The sequence below is a fragment of the Pseudonaja textilis genome, chromosome Z, assembly GCF_049901715.1.
Source record: "Pseudonaja textilis isolate UNSWEBS1 chromosome Z, rPseTex1.2, whole genome shotgun sequence".
Classification (NCBI taxonomy): domain Eukaryota; kingdom Metazoa; phylum Chordata; class Lepidosauria; order Squamata; family Elapidae; genus Pseudonaja; species Pseudonaja textilis.
Window position 1 is genome coordinate 43,035,387 of NC_142008.1, and position 20,729 is coordinate 43,056,115.

The 20,729-nt window shown below is 40.7% G+C and overlaps 1 protein-coding gene across 3 annotated transcripts in view; it reads left to right on the forward strand.

Annotated features, from left to right (window-relative positions):
• KCNH8 (potassium voltage-gated channel subfamily H member 8) overlaps positions 1 to 20,729 on the forward strand; it is a 255,309-nt gene that overhangs the window by 165,900 nt on the left and 68,680 nt on the right. For all 3 annotated transcript variants that reach the window (XM_026708251.2, XM_087918078.1, XM_087918079.1), the window contains one exon: positions 8,696 to 8,900. In XM_026708251.2, the coding sequence (XP_026564036.1) occupies positions 8,696 to 8,900 (205 nt within the window). The remainder of the gene's footprint in view (positions 1 to 8,695; positions 8,901 to 20,729) is intronic.

Genomic DNA, 20,729 nt, shown 5'->3' on the forward strand with positions numbered 1-20,729 from the left:
TACACATACACACACACACACACACACACGGGTCTTGATGTGTTTGGGTCTTTTCCCGTGTAAGATTGAGAGTATCTTGGCGATGTTTCGATGAGGTCCTACTCGCCATCTTCAGGCTAGTGCTTTCGGCTTCGTGCTTGTGCGAGCAAAGCGTGATCTGAGCTGCCATCTCTCTATAAATACTGGTAGGGAGGTTGGCTGTGTTGTCATTTCTTGATTGGTTGATGGAGTTGAGGTTTGGCTGGCATTTTCATAAGAACATGTGTGGCTGAGATATTGGCTGTGTATCTGTCAGCCTCTTGGGTTGTAATGACCTGTAATCTCCTGGGTCGTTGGCTGTGTTGTAACATCCTGAGGTTTTGTGGTGTAACCTCTGAGTTCCGTGATGTGATATCCTGAAAGGGTGGCTGTGATGCGACATTCCGGGTTTTGGTTTAAAAACAGAACAATAACAGAACTCAGAAGGTCATCACACAGCCCATGACCCAGGTCATTACAACCCAGGAGATTACAGCACAAAACCCAAGATGTCACAACAATAGAACTTTTAAAATCTTCATGGTTTCTTGTTATTGTTTCTTGGGTTCTCATCATCATTTCTTGTATTGTTACAAATGCTGCTTGCATTGGTTGCATGTTTGGTGCTTGACTGGTCTTCTCAATGCTCAGCATGCTCTCAAATGAGCATTGTCCTGCTGGAGACGCTATTGTTGATGCTGGGTTAGATGTCATTTTCTTCCCAATTTTAGTGACACAAGACGTTTAAATTACCACAAGAGGTCCATATAAGATTTTCAAAGAAATTATTAAGAGATGAGATACAAAGTCACGAGAGATGAACCATTCATTTTCAAGGGGACAGAAATTGTAACCCTAAATCAAATCCCAAGAAGAACAAGGGAACATAGGAAAAACTATAGATTCCTGGTCACAGAATTGAACAAACACAACATTCTGTTTAGATGGTTCACCCCAGAAGGAATGTTAATATTGTGGCAAGATAAAAAGTTCAAAATAGATAGTATAGAAAAGGTGAGGGAATTCTTTGATCTTTATGTGGTATCAGAAGAAGACCAAACCAGCAAAGAAGAAGTGGAGAGTAGGAGCCAGGAAGAACAGTTGGAGAAAAGAGAAATAGAACAAGAGAAAAGAGAACAGGAAGAAGCCGAAAAGAGAAGGCTAAAGGACAAGGCATCAAAGAGAAACAAGAGCAAACAGGCATCAATAAATAACAAACACAAAGTAGGATGGACAAAGAAATTAAATTAATTTATATCAATAATGGTTTAAACTCACCAACTAAGAGGAAAAAATACTAAGCAAATTACAGAAACAAAATGTAGACATTATACTCCTTCAGGAAACACATATACATAAACATTAGAGTAAATTGTAGAATTGGAATATGAGAATATATGTTTGGTAGGTGACTTTAATGCAATAGTGGACCCAGGAAAAGACTATGAGAGTAATAGTATAGATTTTTTAAAAAGGAAAACTCTACCAAAAATATTCTATCAAATGACAAATGAATTAGTATTAAAAGATATATGGAGGGAAAGAAATCCAGATTAAAAAAATATACTTCTTTGAAGAACTATATAGACAAGAACTATATAGACAACTATATAGACATCAGAGAAAAATATCCAACAATATTTAAAGAAGAAAGGGCTAGTTACAATCCCGGAAGAAAGCAAAGAAGTGATGAACAGAGAGATAACACAAAAAAGAACTATAAGAGGTGATTCAGAAGCAGAAAAATAACAAGATGCCAGGACCAGATGGTCTCCCAGGGGAGCTGTAAAAGAAACTTCAAGAAAAATTAGAACCCAACTATTAGAACAATATAATGTGGCATTGATGACAGAGAAGCTACCAAAATCATGGGATGAGACATATATAATGTTAATCCCAAAAGAAGATACAGACCACCAACTAACCCAAAATTATAAGGCCATGTCCCTACTGGACATTAATTATAAGATATTTATGTTTATAATGGCAGAAAGACTAAAAAAAAATTGAACCAAATTATACACAGTGATCAAAATGGATTTCTGCCAAATAGGCAGATTAATACTAACACTAGAATGGTAATAAACATACTAGAGTACTACGAGGCACACCCTGGAAAGCAGATGGCAATGGTCTTTCTCTATGTGCAAAACATTCAATAATGTCAGTTGGCTGTTCATTATACAGAAATTGAAAAGTATGGATTTCAATGACAAATTTATCAAAACAATCTTGGCAATTTATTTGATTCAGGCAGCTAGTGTAATGTTAAATGTGATAGGACAGAAACATTTAAGATTAACAAGGTAGTAAGACTAAAGGGGCCTTAATTAGAAAGGAGCATTATAAAGTACATTCCTTTGCTGATGATATAGTATTTTTCTTGGAGGATCAGGAAGACACCAGAGTAGAATTAATAAAAGAAATAGAAGAATTTGGAAGTATTGCAGAACTTAAATAAATAAAAACAAAACAAAGATATTGACCAAGTATCTAAAAGATGAACAACAACAACAAAAAAGAATTGGAAGAAAAATTGGGAATGCAAAGTGTTAAAAAAATAAAATACTTAGTCATTTGGTAACACCAAGATGCTCATCAGTTAAAAAGGATAATTATATACGTTAATGATACAAATTAAAAAAGAACTGGAAATATGGGAGAAATTACAGTTATCACTAATGGGGAAAATTACAGCAATTAAAATGTCCACACTACTAAAAATACTATAACTCTTTCAAACCATACTGGAAAAATTGGACAATTTTTTTTTCCAGAGAATTAGATAAAACAGTAACTAAATTTATTTGGGCAAAAAAAAAAGCCAGGATAAAAATGAAATTATTATAGAGAAAGAGAAAGGGGTGGCTTTGGACTCCCTGACTGGGAAATGGATTACCAGGCAGCAGCTGTGGTATGGCTTAAGAAATGGATTAATTCAGAAAACAAAAGAATATTATTGATAGAAGGCCACGACTTACAAAAAGCGTGGAATAGCTTTCTATGGGAAAGGAAAAACAAGCAACATTCATATTTTCAAAGACACCTGATCACAGACTCATTAATTCAGATATGGAACAAAATCAAAAAGAATTACTATAATAAAGTACCATGCTGGCTGTCAGCTATGGAAGCACAAATCAATCCCAATGCAATGGATCTGACTAAAATGATGAAGACTTATTAGATGAACAAGGAAGGTTGAAAACAATACAAGAACTACAGCAACAAAATATAGAAATAGACTGGTGGCCATATATACAAATTCAGATGAGATATAAAAAAGACAAAGAGCAATATGGATTTCATATGGGAAAACACCAGTTAGATGTAATTATACAAGGAACAGAAAAAAATGATTTCAAAAATATATAATATTTATTAGAATTTAAGATGAAAGAGGAGGTAGTAAAAGAGACAATGGTGGTATGGGTGAAAAATGTTGGCCACAATATAGATTTGGAACATTGGGAAAAAATGTGGGGACTAAATTATAAATTAACTATGTTTACAGCGTAAAGGGAGAACCTATATAAAATGTTTTATAGGTAGTACTTCCCCCCTGCTAGACTAGCAAAATGTTTAACCTAAACTCAAATAGTTGGAAGTATAAGAAGGAAAAAGGTACTTATTTTCACATGTGGTGGACCTGTCCAGAGGTCAAGAAGTATTGAAACATAATTCGATTGTGGCTAAAAGAAATAATAAAATAGAAAGTTGAACCCAAACCAGAACTATTTTTATTAGGCCTAATAATGGGAAAATATAATAAAAAAGACAAATATATTATGTTACATATCTTAACAACTGCCAGGATCTCTTACACACAATTTTGGAAGCAGGAAAATGTACCATAGAGGGTGTTGTTATTAAAAAAAATCTTAAACTGTGCAGAGATGGACAGGCTAACAATGAAATTAAGAGATAAAGAAGATTTGATATATTATAGTGTCTGGGGCACCTGGTATGAATGGTTTAAAAATAAAAAGAAATCAAAATGGCAATTAGGTAAAGAATAAGAAATTATGTAAATATCTATATTCATATTTATATCAGTAATGAAAGGAATATGCAATGGTAATGGAATAGTAAGGTGTATATATAGAAAGATGATAAGGAAATGTAAAAGATGTCTTGATGTTGATGTAATGATGTATAAAGTTTTATTTTATGTTTCTTAAATTTTGAAAATTGAATAAAGTATTTGAAAATAAATAAATGTATGTTGATTAATATACATTTAAAGTGACAACTAAGTTTTTATTCCATGCTATGCTATGCTATGCTATTCATTGCATTGTTTTCATTGTTAATTTGTGTTCATTTTGGAGTTAGGATTTTAGGGTAAGTATGTACATAAAGATTTTTATTTTCTACTTAATCATATCTGGTTCTTGTAAATTGCCTGGACAATCCCTGTGATTTTCTTGGCACGGTTTTCCAGAGGGAGTGACTGGCCCAAAATCACCCAGCTAGTTTTGTGCCTAAGGTAGGGCTAGAAATCACACTCCTGGTTTTTAATTTAACCTTAACCACTACCCCAAGCTGTGTCTCACACTAAGTGTATAGTACACTAAAGGATTCCATGACAAAAAGTTTAGTAACTCCTGAGAGAAAATTAAATTGAAGGGGAGGTACATATCTCTAATAGTTATATCAGAAATGAAAAGAATCCTCACCTTCCAATCTATGTTCAATCTATGTTAGGAATGGAATCAAACAGTTGCCTTTGTAGAATGTACTGACTCTGCTAATACCCGAAGAGGGTTTTTTTGTTTTGTTTTTTGCCCTTTCTGAGGTCAGAATGTAGTTCTATTTGATTTTGCTGATATAAAGGTATGAGACATTATTTGCAATGCAAACCTTGATTGGAGAAGATTACCTATCTTGCTCATCTAGAAAACATCTCCCTCACTCTAAATCAGTTTCCTATTCATCAAATTCAAGACGTGATTCATGCTGTGTTCATGTTCACCCTAAAAAGGAAAGAGAAGGTATAACAATAAGTAGCAGGAAAAAAAAAAGGAAATCGTGGCACTAAGTTGATTCCAAAAGAGGTGGAAATACAACAGTTTTATTCAGAATTTTTTTTGTCTTTGAAATAGGAAACTGATTTATTCTAAAGAAAATAAAATTAGATTAAGTCCCATGAAAATTACTTTTAAAAGCCTAAACCTAATCTGATCTTTTTTAAAGAATCAGATTACAACATGTTAGGTTAAAATAATTTAGTTTGTAATTTACCCATTAATAGAAATTAAATCAGACCAGAATTTTCTATAATCCTGAAAGATACTCAGTTATACACTTTGATGCTTATCCCCAATCTGGTTTTTTAGTTTCAGCTGTGATGTCATTTTTCATTTTCCTATCCTTAAAACTACACTGCTTGCTTTGATTTATTAGAATTCAGAGTTACTGAGATAAAATACACCCAAGTTCTAATAACAGGAAGTCCTAGTTTATTTACCCACAATTGTAACTGGCAGTTCTCTTTTTGCCAGTGCAAGGCAGTCACTAAGTGGAAAATCATGAGATTGTACTTTCTTTATTCCACTCTCCCACCCATAGGAATGCTTATCTGGCACTAAGGTAGCCATCTCAAAACTGATGGAATTAATCAGTTTAATAATTTCTGCTTTTATTTGCATCACAACTGCTCCCTCAACCTTTGGAATGCTAAATTGGTTACTGGCAGGGGTGGGATTCAAATTTCTTAACAACCAGTTCAGTGGGTGTGGCCTAATTTGTGGGTGTGGCTTGGTGGTCATGTGACTGGCTGGGCATGGCTTGTATGTAAATATTGTAAATATTTATGTAAATATTGATTTTTTTATTAAAAAAGAGCAACTTTTACCCAAAATCAGGCAAAGCAGGCAGGCAGATTGAGCTGCTCACAGAATCACACTCAGAGATATATCTTTCTGCAATTTGCTACCTGAGTCTGCACTGAAAAATAGAAGCTTCAGTCCTAAGGAAGGTTCCGCTCTGCTTTTAGATTAGCTAGAAAGCAAGAAATCCAACATTTTTCTGCTTTCTAGCTAATCTAAATCTCCCAGCACAGCTGATAGTCGGAATAGCTGATGGTGACGGGGAGAGAGGAAAAATAGCAACTTACCAAAAATTAGGCGAAGGCACAACTCAGGCAAGTTGGATGGTGTGCATGCCAGGTAAGGAGTGAGTGGGCAGGGAGGGGAGGGGCCAGCCAGTGGCGCAATTTGCCGGTTCTCCGAACTGTGCAGAATTGTAACAACTGGTTGTATAGAACTGGCCTGACCAGGTAGAATTCCACCCCTGGTTACTGGGATAATTAGCAAGAAGGGAATGAATGTTTGTAGTTACATTCATAGGATGGAATTCCAAGAGTATTAGCAAGAACACAATGGGGAATACATATCAGAAACAACATTCAGGGCTGGCAACAGTGAATGCATGATGCAAACAACCAGTTTATTCCACACTGTGTGCCTTCTTACTCTCTTGTAATCCCTTCTTTTCCAATCTCTCCACTCTGTGAAAGAAAAAAAATGGGTTGGACATAAGAAAGATTGTGTAAGGAGATTGCTTGTTTGTTTGATTCTTATTGTTGTTGTTTTGATTTTTTAGTTCCTCTCTACTCCTGCCGGTTTAAGTAACTTGTCCATTCTGCAAGAAGGGGGAGGGAAGCAGACTGAAGGCTGTTTGTGTAGTATTCAGGATTGCCAGTTCCACTGCAATTTTAATATGTATTCCCCATTGTGAGCTTGCTTACTCTTCTTGGAATGTCTGCCTCCGATTTTTCCATTCTGTGAGAAGGGGAAAAAAGCAGGTCAGACATAGGTCAATGTGTGCTAAATATAATGTCAATCAAATAACTGAGCAACACTGTGAAAGTCATAAATGCAGACACTAGTCATAAATTTATTTTTTCAGCATTATTATAATTTTAAATGGTTGTTGAATGAGGCTGTCAGTAAGCAAGGTCTACTGTACTAGAATTAATTTACATTATAGTAGACTACTGAAGTACATTTTGGACAATTAATATTGCACTGAAGGCCAAATGTATCCCATGAAATAAATCTTCCATACGCAAAAATCAGCATCCAAACCATAATGACATGAAAAGAAAGAACAATAAGCATACAGTGACATTATCACACAAAATCACTCATTACATATTTATATTACAACATTGATTGTAAATGCATAGTTATAGTATTTGAATGATAATAATTGATAATATGATAATATTATCATTGAATGATAATATACCCATGTTATAAGTGGCCTTTGTTGTTACAAAACATACCTATCTACAAAGCCCTATTCCATCTCTATATCAAAATTTGATTTCTGATCTGTGGTCTTACAAGATCCATGTAACAAACTGTGCAATGTTACCTAATTTATTCTTTTATTTAATCCTTTGTTCATGTTCCTCTGCATAAATTAAAAATCCTGTAATTAATGAAATAGGTTCTTGCCTGTAGACTATGTTATGATGGCTGAACTGCATGGCTATTAGTTGCTTTTGTCTTACGTCATTTTTACTTGAAAAGATTAACCTAACTGATCAAACTTGATGAACCAGAAAATGAAGTTCAGCAGGTCTTATATTTGTGAGCATATCAAATCCAGTCAGGCACAAGAGACAAATGCTGATTCTTCATATCTTCTTGTCAAATATATGGTTGTGAAAATGTGCTTCTAAATGTGTTTCAGATCTTACAGAAGAGATAGAACAATGAAAACAAAGAAAAGGCTTTGGGAATTCATAAAAAGAGATTAAACTTGATTTATTACAGTCATTTACAAAATTGCCATAATTATTTTTATAAGTTGGTAATTTTAGTTTGGTCCTCTGCGGAACAAAATGAAAACTAAATTAACTTCACTGAAGTATACAGAGTCCAATCCTATCTCTAGAGTTCTTCTCTTTCTTTTCTATTGTATCTTTAAGATTATAATATAATATAACCTGTCTATTGAAATAGCAGAAAGGCTGTTTCAGAATTTGAAAAAGAAGGTAGGCAACCTACATCCCACAACCCCTGACATTTTTGCATTATTATATTAATTGGTGGGGAATGTTCCTCATAGACATCCCTATGACCACTATTTGAAAAAAATCATCAACATTTTTCCACTAAATTGAGGAAAACTGAATAGTGAACCATGATCCATGAATAACATTGTCTTAAAGAAAGTCACCAATCAGGTGAAAAAATAATGTCATGCAGCTCTATATGCACTAAGCTGTCACTTACCAGCACTTTTCGAGACTGAAAGTCTCCAAAGAAGAAGGATCTAGCTTCAGTATGTATTCAGAATAACAGAGCAAGAACAATTGGAATCAGAATTGTTTTCCAGCAACTAGACAAGGAATAAGGACTGTCAGTAACAAATTATAAGATGGCATGTCATCAGTAGCAATTTCTCACTCTTTTTTCAATTACTATATTGACCCATTTTTTCTTGTTTTTTTTTAAATGCAATAATATTTATATTTCCCCTTGATTTTGGTACTGTTTAAAAGAAGCAAATAGAAAGGATACATGTTATAAAAAGACAATATTATAAGTATAGTTGATGTTCATCCTAAATTATAATACATGCCTAGATGAAAATAAGTGGGCCACTTTTATTCTGTTGGAAAATGCATCTATAACATGATCTCACTTTCTTGTATGTTTAGGTATCGATAGTTCACCTTCTCAAGACTGTACGCTTACTGCGCCTTTTACGTCTACTGCAGAAATTGGATCGTTATTCCCAGCACAGTACAATTGTTCTAACATTGCTGATGTCTATGTTTGCATTGCTGGCTCACTGGATGGCTTGCATTTGGTATGTCATTGGAAAGAAGGAAATGGAAAAAAAACCACTGACCTGGGACATAGGTAAAGATGAGCTTTTTAACATTAAAATTGAAAAACTGCACTGTAAAGATTGCAAAATTATAGTTTTGCATAAGCACCTGCAGATGTTATTAGAGACATACTGTAGCCTCACTGATTTTCTGGAACAGTTAAGTAGGCCCTGTAATCATGCAACATTTCAGGCTTTCCAGTAAGAATAGAGATACTCAGATAAATATAACTAATATGCTCCTTCAGGCCTCTAAATAGGTACACTCTAAGTAGGAGGCAGAAATTACAGCCCTTTCCATCTATGCACTCTGCAGCAGTCTAAGGCAGCTTTGAATTGTATCTCCAATATTTTCTTCATTTTCAGGAAGTCCTGCTTCATCATATCTCTGGATTTCTGGTCCTAAGCAGGTCTATTGAGAAGAATAATATTTTGTTGATCCTCATTAATAGTATATTGAGGTTGGCAAAAATGAAGATAATCTGAGTAGAGTGCATTCAAAGTATTTGTAAGAACTGGCTTCAGGCTCAGTTGTGGAGTAGAAATAGCATTGGTTGCACTTATTGCTCTGGCAAGAGTGGAATAGGGATAATGAATCTGCCTTTGCTTTTCTTGATACTCAAACAACCTTGAATATCCTCGACCATGTAATCCTTTTTGACGAGCTGTGGGGCTTGGGGTTGGGTGGTCCAGTCTTCTGCTGATTTGGCTCTTTTCTCCATGGCCAGTCCTGATCAATATTTATAGGGAATGAGAGGTTCAATTCACTTCTTGGGGTATCCACAGACTTCAGTATTCTCCACTCTTTTTTAACACCTATATGAAACTGCAGAAATTAGGTGCCCAAACCAGCCATCTATTGAGCTGCCATGCTACCAGCTCCCACTACCACAAAGATTCTACAAGAAAAGGGCAATATGGGCAACCGTGGGATCTGGCAGGGTGAGAGCTGTGGACCATAAACACAAAGCTTTTGCTGTGTCCCTGCATAACAGATACAGTACCCTTGCTGAACTTAATAGGGACACTAAAATGACAGGTAAAGGTAGTTGTGATAATGATAACTCAAGTAAGTCGGGGATCATTGTTAGATCGGGTATGAAAGAGACGCGAGACCAGTGTACTTCAAGCTCTTTATTTCATGTATAGATCTGTACGAGATCTTGGAGCCGTGGCAGCCCTTCATATAGGGATTGCTTGCGGCTCACCGGCGAATGACAGGTCCTTGAATCTCCCGCAATTGGCTCGGCCAATCGCGGTTGATTCCTAGCGAACCAATCACTGCCGTTTAGTTGACCAATCATAATGTTGTACGTGTAGACCAATCAGAAGTCAGTATTTGGAGTATGTTAATACAGAACACCCCTCCCCTCTTGGTTCAGTCCTACAGAATGTAGTCCCGTAAATAGGCGGGGCTCCGTACTTGCCTACTTGACCTGCGCAGCTCAGTTGTTGTTTGGTCTTCGGCCGGTTCGGACGGATTCCTTTTTGCTCTCGTCCTCATCGATGGAACCGCCTGGAAGGGTGAGTCAGGCCTATCGCTGCAACTCCCACCCAGTCTACCTGGGTCGGTCAAGTTGTCGGCTCCGCTGTTCCCACCTGGTCTTTCCGGGCTGGTTGAGCTGGCTTGGCTGCTCCTTCCAGGCGAGGCTTCATGTTGTTTGTCCGCCAAGGGTTCCCTTCTACTGACGTTGTCTGCCGGTGAGTATTGTTGGTTTATTTTTGGTTGGGGGTGTTTGGGTTGTGTTTCGGTATTTTCTTCTTCTCTTTGATTACTGTTTGGGGTTTTCCCCCCCTCTGGTTTTTTTTATTAATGTCTGTTTGTGGTGTTTGTGTGCTGGCCGTGTTGTCGGTGGTTGTTCTCGACCTTAGTTGGTCAATGTGTTGTTTCCAGCTTCTTCCGTCATCTGTTTGTAGCTGGTATGACCGGGGGCCCATTACCTGGGTTATTTTTGCTGGTACCCAGAGCTGGTCCCATATGAAGTTTTTTGCATAGACTGTGTCTCCTGGGTTAAATATTCAGTATCTGCTAGACGAGTCTGGTAGTTTCTCGGGGTTGTATGTGGGGTGCAGTCTGTCTAGTTGGGATCGTAATTTTCTGCCCATCAGTAACTCTGCTGGGCTCTTATTCGTCGTTGTGCTGGGTGTTATGTGTTGTATCAGTAGCATTTTATTTATTTTGTCATGTATGTCCCTGGTTTCAATTTTTTCTATTGTGTTTTTTGTATAATGAACCATGTGTTCTGCCCGCCCATTCACCGCCGGATGAGCGGGCGCTGTCAATGCATGCCGTATGCCCCGTTCGGCCAGGAATTTCTCGAATGACAGTGCGGTAAATTGTGGCCCATTGTCTGACACTAGTACATCTGGTAGTCCATGGGTGGTAAACAGTTTGGTTAGTTCCTTGATAATGGCCTCCATGGTGGTGGATTTCATGACGCTAACCTCCAGCCAGTTTGAGTAAGCGTCGACCGTTATTAGGAACGTGTGTCCTTTTGTGGGTCCAGCAAAATTTATATGGACCCTAGACCACGGGCCTCTGGGGGTCCCCCATTCGGTGCGGAGGGAGGGTTTGGTCTGGATTCCTGGCATTTTCTGCATGATGCCACGCAAGTTTCAATCTGCTTGTCCATCCCTGGCCACCCACAACTCCTGGCCAGGGCTTTCATCTTGACTATGCCTGGGTGCCCCTCATGCAGCATGGCCAACACTCTTTTTTGTAATGTTTCAGGAACCACAAACCTGTCCCCCCATAGTATGCAGCCCTTCTGTGTGAATAGTTCGGTCTGCCGGTTTCGGAAGGTTTTAAATTGCTCGCCACCGTCGGTTTCCGGCCACCCTTTCTCCAGCCAATTCAAAACCCGCGCCAGTCGCTTGTCTTTATCAGTCTCTTTGACAATGTCTGGTGCGGTCAGGGGTGGGTTGGGTAATTGGAGCTGCGGCAGCCCTTCATATAGGGATTGCTTGCGGCTCTCCGGCCAATGACAGGTCCTTGAATCTCCCGCAATCGGCTCAGCCAATTGCGGTTGATTCCTAGCGAACTAATCACTGCCGTTTAGTTGACCAATCATAATGTTGTACGTGTGGACCAATCAGAAGTCAGTATTTGGAGTATGTTAATACAGAACAATCATGGTCCTAGAAGAAGAATTTACTTTGGAAAGGAGAAAGTGTGAATCAGGTATTACGCACCAGTCACACAAGAAGAGCAAGGCATTCAAAAAGAGAAGCCACCTTCTGGTTGGGGACTCAATTGTAAGCGATGTAAATTTAGGAAAGGATACTGAGGTTTTGAAAGAGGTCAGGTGTCTACCAGGTGCTACTGCCAGCAGAGACAAGAAGAGTATTCTTAAGATAGTCAAGAATGCCAGCAAGGACTGTGATGTTGATGCTATTATAGATCTTGGTACAAATTATCTATCCCAGAAGGATGTACTTTCTATTCAGAAAGACTTCCAGAACTTGGGATATGAACTTAGTAATATGGGCTGTAGGCTTATCTTTTCAGAGGTTCTAGCAGTATATAAGGAACAAAAAGGGAAAGGGCAGCATGTAGCAGAGTTTAATGTGTGGCTAAAGGAGTGGTGTAAAAGGGAAGCCTTTGGTTTTATTAGTCATGATGTCTGCAGCTGGTCCAATGAAAAACTGTGCAAAAGAGATGGTTTGCATCCATCAAAGAAGGGGACTGAGTTACTTGGCATTAAATTCACAGATTTCCTGGATAAACATTTAAACTGAACAGCGGGGACAGAGAATTAATGGATTCAGAACATTTCTGTCCCCAGCAACCTAAAACTAATAAAGATACCAGTGCATGCAAAATAGATGTTTGTGCAGGTAAGATTATCAACCTTGATGCCAACCCAAACCAAGCATTTAATAGTGAGTGCCATACCATGTGCACTAATCAAACAGGTGGCAAGAAAGTAGGGGCAGGCAGGCACAACACAGTTATGTAGACACAGTAAACGCAGTGTCTGACATAAAGATCTCAAGTGCCTATATACAAATGCACAAAGTCTGGGGAACAAACAGGGTGAACTCGAACTATGAATACATGAAGGTAAATATGATATAGCTGGAATAACAGAAACTTGGTGGGATGAAACCCATGACTGGAACATACTGGTAGAAGGATACAAACTATTTAAAAAAAAACAGATCCCATAAAAGAGGAGGTGGAGTTGCACTGTATGTAAAGGACCACTATATTGCTACAGAAATGCATGAAACCAAAGATGAAAACCTCCTAGAATGTATATAGGTCAACATAAAAGAAAAAAAGAATGACTTGGCCATAGCTGTATATTATAAGCCACCCAATCAAGCAGAAAATATAGATGTTCTTTTTGCCAGCTGTAGTGTATTTAAATAGAGACTTCTAGGGCAATGTTCCTATTGGTTAACAGAAGCAACAATACGATTGGTTAGTAACGTTAGTACCTGATTGGCTGCCAGTAGCAGTGGGAAGTTTAACTAAATGTCATTGGTTGCGAGCCATGGAGCAGCCGCTATAAAAAGGGCTGCTGCGGTTCGACTGCAGTTGAAGTTACTTGTTGTTATTAAAGAGCTGAATTCAACTCCGGTCTGCAAGTCTCTTTACTGGCGACAGAACACTGGCGACAAGGATGGGATTAAAGAGACAAAGACCGTAAGCACATGGCAACAACAGCCAAAGGACCAACTAGATGGCCGGCAACAATTCGCCACCCGCACCGTTCAACCCAGCCGAAGAAGACTGGGAGTTGTACATTGACAGATTCCTGATGTTTTTAGAAAGAAACGAGCTGCAAGGAATCAACCAACCAAAGGAAGAGAGCCGTATTCCTAATGCATTGAGGTCCGACTGTTTTTAAAATGGCCAAAGCATTAGCAAGGCCAAATGATGTTAAACAGATGACATGGCCAGACCTGAATCGGATGTTGAGGAACCATTACGCACCGGCCGTATCCAACCTAATTACAAGACACGAGTTTTACAAGCACGACCAACTAGAAGGTGAGAGCATTGGAGACTTCATAGCAGCATTAAGAGACATTGGGGGGGCATGCGAATTCCTCAACATGGACGAAGCCATGAGGGATCGCATAGTCCTTGGACTAAGAGATGCAACTTTACAGAGCAAACTACTAAACTGACCAAACATCACCATCAACGAAGCCATTGCTGAAGCAACTGCCGCTGAAGCCACAAAGAAATCTGCAGCAGAAATGAAGCAGATGATATGGCGAGCAGCCCGAGCATGAACAAAGAGAAGAAGACAGAGGGAACCCAAAAGCACGCTGCCACGTCCTCTCACCATGAGGGCATCGAATCATCAATCGATTCAGATGAGGAAGATGAGGAAGTGAACAGACTCTACTCAGAAAGGAACCAGAGAAAGAGACAAAGCAGAAGATCCGAGTTCCAGTGTGCGGGTTGCAGCAGAAACCACCAGAGATCTGAGTGTCGATTCCTGGATGCTACCTGCCGGAATTGTGAGAAATGGGAACACATCACAAGGTTATGCCATAACAAAAAGAGCTATAATTCAAGGGGACAGGGCAGTACCCCCGAAACAAAGAAAGGACAACCAGAAGCCGTTGGAACCGTGATGGAAAAAGTCAACGGAAAGATGAAAAGGAAGAAACATACCAAACTATCACAATTGGGATGGCCAGAACAACAAACACTAAGAAGGTTAGAATCAACATCCTGATTGAAGGCGAGCCGTGCAAGATGGAAGTAGACTCCAGTTCGTATTTATCAATGGTGTCATGGAACACAATAAAAAGCTTAATTCCCGATATAAAACGCAGAGAACTTGAGAAGCAAAGATTAATCATCAAGGACTACCAGGGTAACAAAATACCGGTAGTAGGGCTAGGACAATTCAAAGTAAGTTTTAAAAGGCACACCAAGATCCTGCCATTAGCCATCATTGACAGAGATCGGCCCAGCCTGCTCGGTTTAGAATGGTTCGAACCTCTCGGGATCAAGGTGACAGGAATAAACAACACCACCATGACTGACTGGGAAAAAGACCTGATGGAAGAATTCCATGACGTGTTTGACAGGACCTTAGGCAAGTACCATAGGACCCCTATAAAATCTGATGGGTCCGTGTGTATCTGTGGTGACTATAAGGCCACCCTGAACCACGCATTGCAACAGAGCGCATACCCCATTCCAGTAGTCCAACACCTGTTGCATTCATTGGGAAGAGGCAGAATTTTTGCAAAACTCGACCTCGCGCAGGCATATCAACAATTACCCATTGATCCTGAAACAGCTGAGGCACAAACCATCATTATGCACAGAGGAGCATTTAAATGCAATAGACTACAATTCAGCATAAGCGTAGCCCCTGGCGTTTTCCAGAGCCTAATGGAACATCTTCTACAAGGTCTAAAAGGGGTGGTGCCCTATTTCGATGATGTATTAATATCTGCTGAAAACAAAAAACAACTAAAAGACCGTTTAAGGGCAGTTCTGGCAAAATTTAGAGAAGCAGGACTCAAGGTCAAAAAAGAAAAATGCCAACTTGCCACAAACCAGGTTGAGTTCCTGGGATACCTTATTGATGAAGCAGGAATCCACCCCCCACACACACAAAAATTACAAGCGATTAAGGAAGCTCCCAGACCCAAAAACAAAACAGATTTACAGGCTTTTTGGGGTCTCATTAATTTTTATCATGTCTTTCTGCCACAGAAGGCAACAGTAGCAGAATCACTGCATAGACTTCTCGATAAAAAAGCCAACTGGAAATGGGGCCACCAAGAAGAAACAGCATTCAAAAAAATTAAGGATCTTGTCACATCAAAATCAGTATTGATTCAATACAATAACATGCTACCTCTAACTGTCACCTGCGACGCTTCACCTTTCGGAATAGGTGCAATTCTCAGCCACACACTACCAGACAGCAGAGAAGTACCAATTGCCTTTTATTCCAAGACGTTATCCAAACCGAAAGAAACTACAGCCAACTAGACAGGGAAGCTTTGGCAGGCATCTCGGGAGTGAAACATTTCCACGAATACTTATACGGTAGGACATTTTCTTTGATTACTGACCACAAACCATTATTGGGAATCCTAGCTGGAGACAGGGCAACCCCCAATATTCTGTCCCCAAGAATGACTAGATGGTCAGAATTTCTAGCAGCTTACAGTTACAAACTCATTTACCGCCCGGGGAAAGCCATACCCCACGCAGATGCCTTAAGCCGCGCACCACTACCAGGGCACGACAACGATCCAGCTCCCACTACACAGACACTACAGATTGAAACGATGCCAAATTGGCCAATCACCGCATCAGACATCGCCAGGGAAATGGCTAAAGATGCACTGATGATCCAGATATTGAACTGGGTGAGACGGGGTTGGCTGGAAAACATGAAAACTGAGACTTTTAAACCATTTAAAAACCAGCAAACTGAATTATCGCTGGAAAAAGGGTGCATTTTGTGGGGAGACAGGGTGGTGGTTCCAAAAAAGTTACAAGAAAAGGTGCTAACCATGCTACATGAAGGACACCCCGGCATAGTAAAAATGAAGTCCCTGGCCAGAAGCTACGTTTGGTGGCCAGGAATAGATAAAGACATTGAAGCCTGGGTTAAAACATGTAACAAATGCCAATCTTCCAGACCCACCCACCCCTCAGCACCAGTCCTCGACTGGGAGACACCCCGAGGCTCCTGGTCAAGAATCCATATGGATTTCGCCGGCCCCACCAATGGTTATACTTACCTAATCATCGTGGATGCCTATTCAAACTGGTTGGAAGTCATCATCATGAGTTCAACAACCACAGAAGCCATCACCAAACAACTAAAAAAACTTTTCGCCACCCACGGTCTGCCAGATGTAGTAGTATCGGACAATGGGCCACAGTTTACAGCTTTGGCTTTTGAACAGTTTCTTGCGGAACATGGAATACGACATGCTTTGACAGTGCCAGCTCATCCGGCAGTGAACGGTAGAGAGGAACGCATGGTTCGTTTTACGAAAGAAGTACTGGAAAGGCTTGATGGAAGTGATATGCAAGAAAAACTCAACACCATGCTCACCATCCACAACTACAAACAAGAGCCCAGCTGAACTTTTGATGGGAAGAAAATTGCGATCTTACTTGGTTAGACTGCACCCTACCTACAACCCAGAAAAGCCACCAGACTCGTCCAGTAAGTACCGCTCTTTCTTACCAGGTGATTTAGTCTACACAAAAAATCTTACCGGAGAACCATTGTGGTTACCAGCAACGATTACTCAAATCACTAGCCCTCATTCCTACTGTTTAGAAATCACCAATGGCAGATCGTGGAAATGACACATCAACCAGCTACATTCCCGACACATTGAACGAGACACCGACGTTCCCAGAAACGCAGAACAAACATTTTTCCAAACACCCCCAGACAATAATGAAAAATCCAGCGGGGGGGGGAACAAATTAATAAAGAAAATAAAAATCACTTACCTTTAGAAGACTTCGAGAAACAAGAGGAGTTGAAGGAGCCTCAGGGGAGAAGCAGCCAGGCCAACTTGACCTGCCCACACACACAGCGAGAAGACCACGCTGCCCACCCAGCAAGACCAGACTGCAGAGTAAGACCAACAAACCCAAGACACGACCGAAGTGGCACGGTCGAGGCACCCTTCCAGGAGATTCCAGAGGGAAGAGAGGAACGGACAGCCAGCCTGTCCAAATCGGCGGAGACCAACACAGGGACTGAACTGCGCAGGTCAACAAGGACTCACAAGAGCCCCACCTACCTGTGCGACTATGTTACGTTGGAACGAACCAAGAGGGGAGGGGTGTAGTGTATTTAAATAGAGACTTCTAGGGCAATGTTCCTATTGGTTAACAGAAGCAACAATACGATTGGTTAGTAACGTTAGTACCTGATTGGCCACCAATAGCGGCGGGAAGTTTAACTAAATGTCATTGGTTGCGAGCCCTGGAGTAGCCTCTATAAAAAGGGCTGTTGCGGTTCAACTGCAGTTACTGTTATTACTAAAGAGCTGAATTCAACACCAGTCTGCGAGTCTCTTTACTGGCGACAGAACAACTAACAAACTAACAACTAACAACTAACAAACATATGCAGGAAACACAATTATCCTGATATCAATTGGAAAACTAATTCTGCACCAAGTGAGAAATCAAATAAGTTCCTAACCAACCTAGCTGAAAACTTTGTTGTCCAAAAGGTAGAGGGTGAAATTAGAGGGACAGCCATACTGGACTTAATTCTTACAAACAGAGAAGAAGTGATAGAGGGAGTTGAAATTGCAGGAACCTTGGGTGAGAGTGACCATGTCATACTAGAATTCAACATAACACAAACACAAGCAACAGAACATAATGACACTAGAGTTTTGGATTTTAAAAGAGCTGATTTCAATAAACTCAGAACTTGGGAAAGATTCCATGAATGAAAATCCTAAAGGGGAAAACAACTCAAGAATCTTGGGAAACTCTAAAAAGTATGATCATGGAAGCCCAGACCAACACAATACCACTGAGAAAGAAAAAGAAGAAATCCAAGAAGAAACCAACATGGCTGCATAAAGATCTCTCTGGCAAATGGAAAGAAAAAAAAGAACAAGTACAAAAAAATGGAAAGGACATACAACTAAGGCAGAATATCAGCAGATAGTCAGAATCTGCAAAGATGAAGTCAGGATAGCAAAGGCTCAGAATGAACAAAAACTTGCAACAGAAGTCAAAGATAAGAAAAAAAATTTCTTCCAACATATAAATAACAAGAAAAAAATCAAGGAAACAGACAGTCCACTAAAGAGAGAAGATGGCAAGGAAGTAACAGGCAACAGAGAGAAAGCAGAACTGCTTAACTCATTCTTTGCATCCATCTTCACGCAAAAAGAAACTGTTATGTCTGGGCGGTGGGTCCCAAGGAGAGACGAGACTCGAAATAGTGACAACAGCTCTTTATTAGGAAACCAGATACTGAGACAAGACTCCCAGCCGAGGCAGCTCCTTTTATAGAGCTGGCTGCGGCTAGGCAGCCTATGACATGCATTTGAGCTTGCCGCGCTTGGTTTTACCCAATCGCGGCAGCCAAATAAGAACCAATCAGAACGCTTAGTTCTGTCCAATCACGGCCCGGCTTTTCCAGACCAATAGGAATGCAGGCCTACAAGCCTGCTAGTATGGAACACCCCTCCCCTCTTGGTTCCATCCAAGGGGCAGGGTAACGTAATCACGCAAGTAGGCGGGTCTTCGTACCTGCCTACTAGATTTGCACAGTTCACAGTGTCTCTGTTCACCATCGGGTTCGGACGGGCTCTGCGTCGCTCTCAAGCTGCAAGATGGAACTGCCTGGAAGGGTGAGCCGGTTCTCTGGCGGCGACTCCCGCCTGGTGATTCCGGGTCGATTGAGTCATTTGCTCTGCTGCTTCCGCCTGGGCTCTCTGGGCTGGTGGAGCTTGTCTAGCTGCTGCTTCCAGGCGTAGTGCCCGCCTGCCACGACTCCCTTCTGGCTGGTAAGTATTGTTGGTTTTTGTTTAATGCCTGTGGGGGGTGTTCTACTTGTACAGATGTTCATTCATTTTCTGAATTTGAGGTTTCCCCCCACCCTCTGATTTCTTGGTTAGAATCTATGAGGGGGGAAGCGGCCAGCCTGGATCTTAGCTGGTCGATATGACGTTTCCATGACCTCCCGAGCCGGTAGGAGCGGGGGCCTGTGACTTGAGTGATTTTTGCAGGGATCCAAAGTGGGTCCTCTGTAAAGTTTTTGGCAAATACAGTGTCTCCTACCTTGAAGGCGCGGTGCTTGCTGCTGGAACCAAGGGGTTTTTCTGGAGTGTAAGCAGGGTGCAGGCGGTCTAGAGGTGACCTGAGTCTTCTGCCCATTAATAGCTCTGCTGGGCTCTTGTTGTTGGTGGTATTTGATGTGATATGTTGTAGAAGAAGCATCCTGGTGATCTTCTCGTGGATGTTGCCATGTTCCATTTTGTGCAGAGTTTTTTTTTGTAAATTGAACCATGCGTTCAGCTCTACCCTTTGCCGCTGGGTGAGCTGGCGATGTCAATGCGTGTCGGATGCCACGGTCTGCCAAGTATTGTTCAAAAGCTAAGGCGGTAAATTGTGGCCCATTGTCAGAAACGATAACATCTGGCAGACCATGCATTGCGAAAAGTCTATTTAATTTCTTGATGACAGCTTCTGTGGTGGTTGTCTTCATTGTGCTCACCTCGAGCCAATTTGAATAAGCGTCAACAGTGATTAAGAAGGTGTGCCCCTTGGTTGGCCCTGCGAAGTCAATATGGATGCACGACCAAGGGCCTCTGGGTGTTTCCCATTCTAATGGTGGAGCCTTAGGGGGAGCCAAGCGAGTCTCTTGGCATCTGTTACAAGCGGTGACCCAGGTTTCAATTTGCTTGTCCATGCCTGGCCACCAAGCGTAGCTCCTGGCCAGGGCTTTCATGCGCACAATACCAGGGTGCCCGTCATGTAGCAAGTCTAAAACTTTCTGTAGTGTCTCTGGTATTACTACCCGGTCTCCCCACAACACGCAACCTTTTTGCAAAAAGAGTTCAGTTTGCCGGTTTTTAAACGGTTTAAAAAGTTCGTTTGGCTCGGTTTCTGGCCACCCCCTCTCCACCCAGCTGAGAACTCGCGCCAAGCGTCTGTCCTTCCTAGTTTTGTGGGCGATGTCTTGCACGGTTACTGGTGGCATGGGGATCATTTCAATTTGCAAGACTGGAAATGTGGGTGCTGGGTCCTCTTGCAAGTCTGGCAAGGGGGAGCGGCTTAAGGCGTCAGCAGCATGCGAGATTGTCTTGCCAGGGCGATGTATCAATTTGTAATTATAAGCGGCAAGAAATTCAGACCATCTTGTCATTCT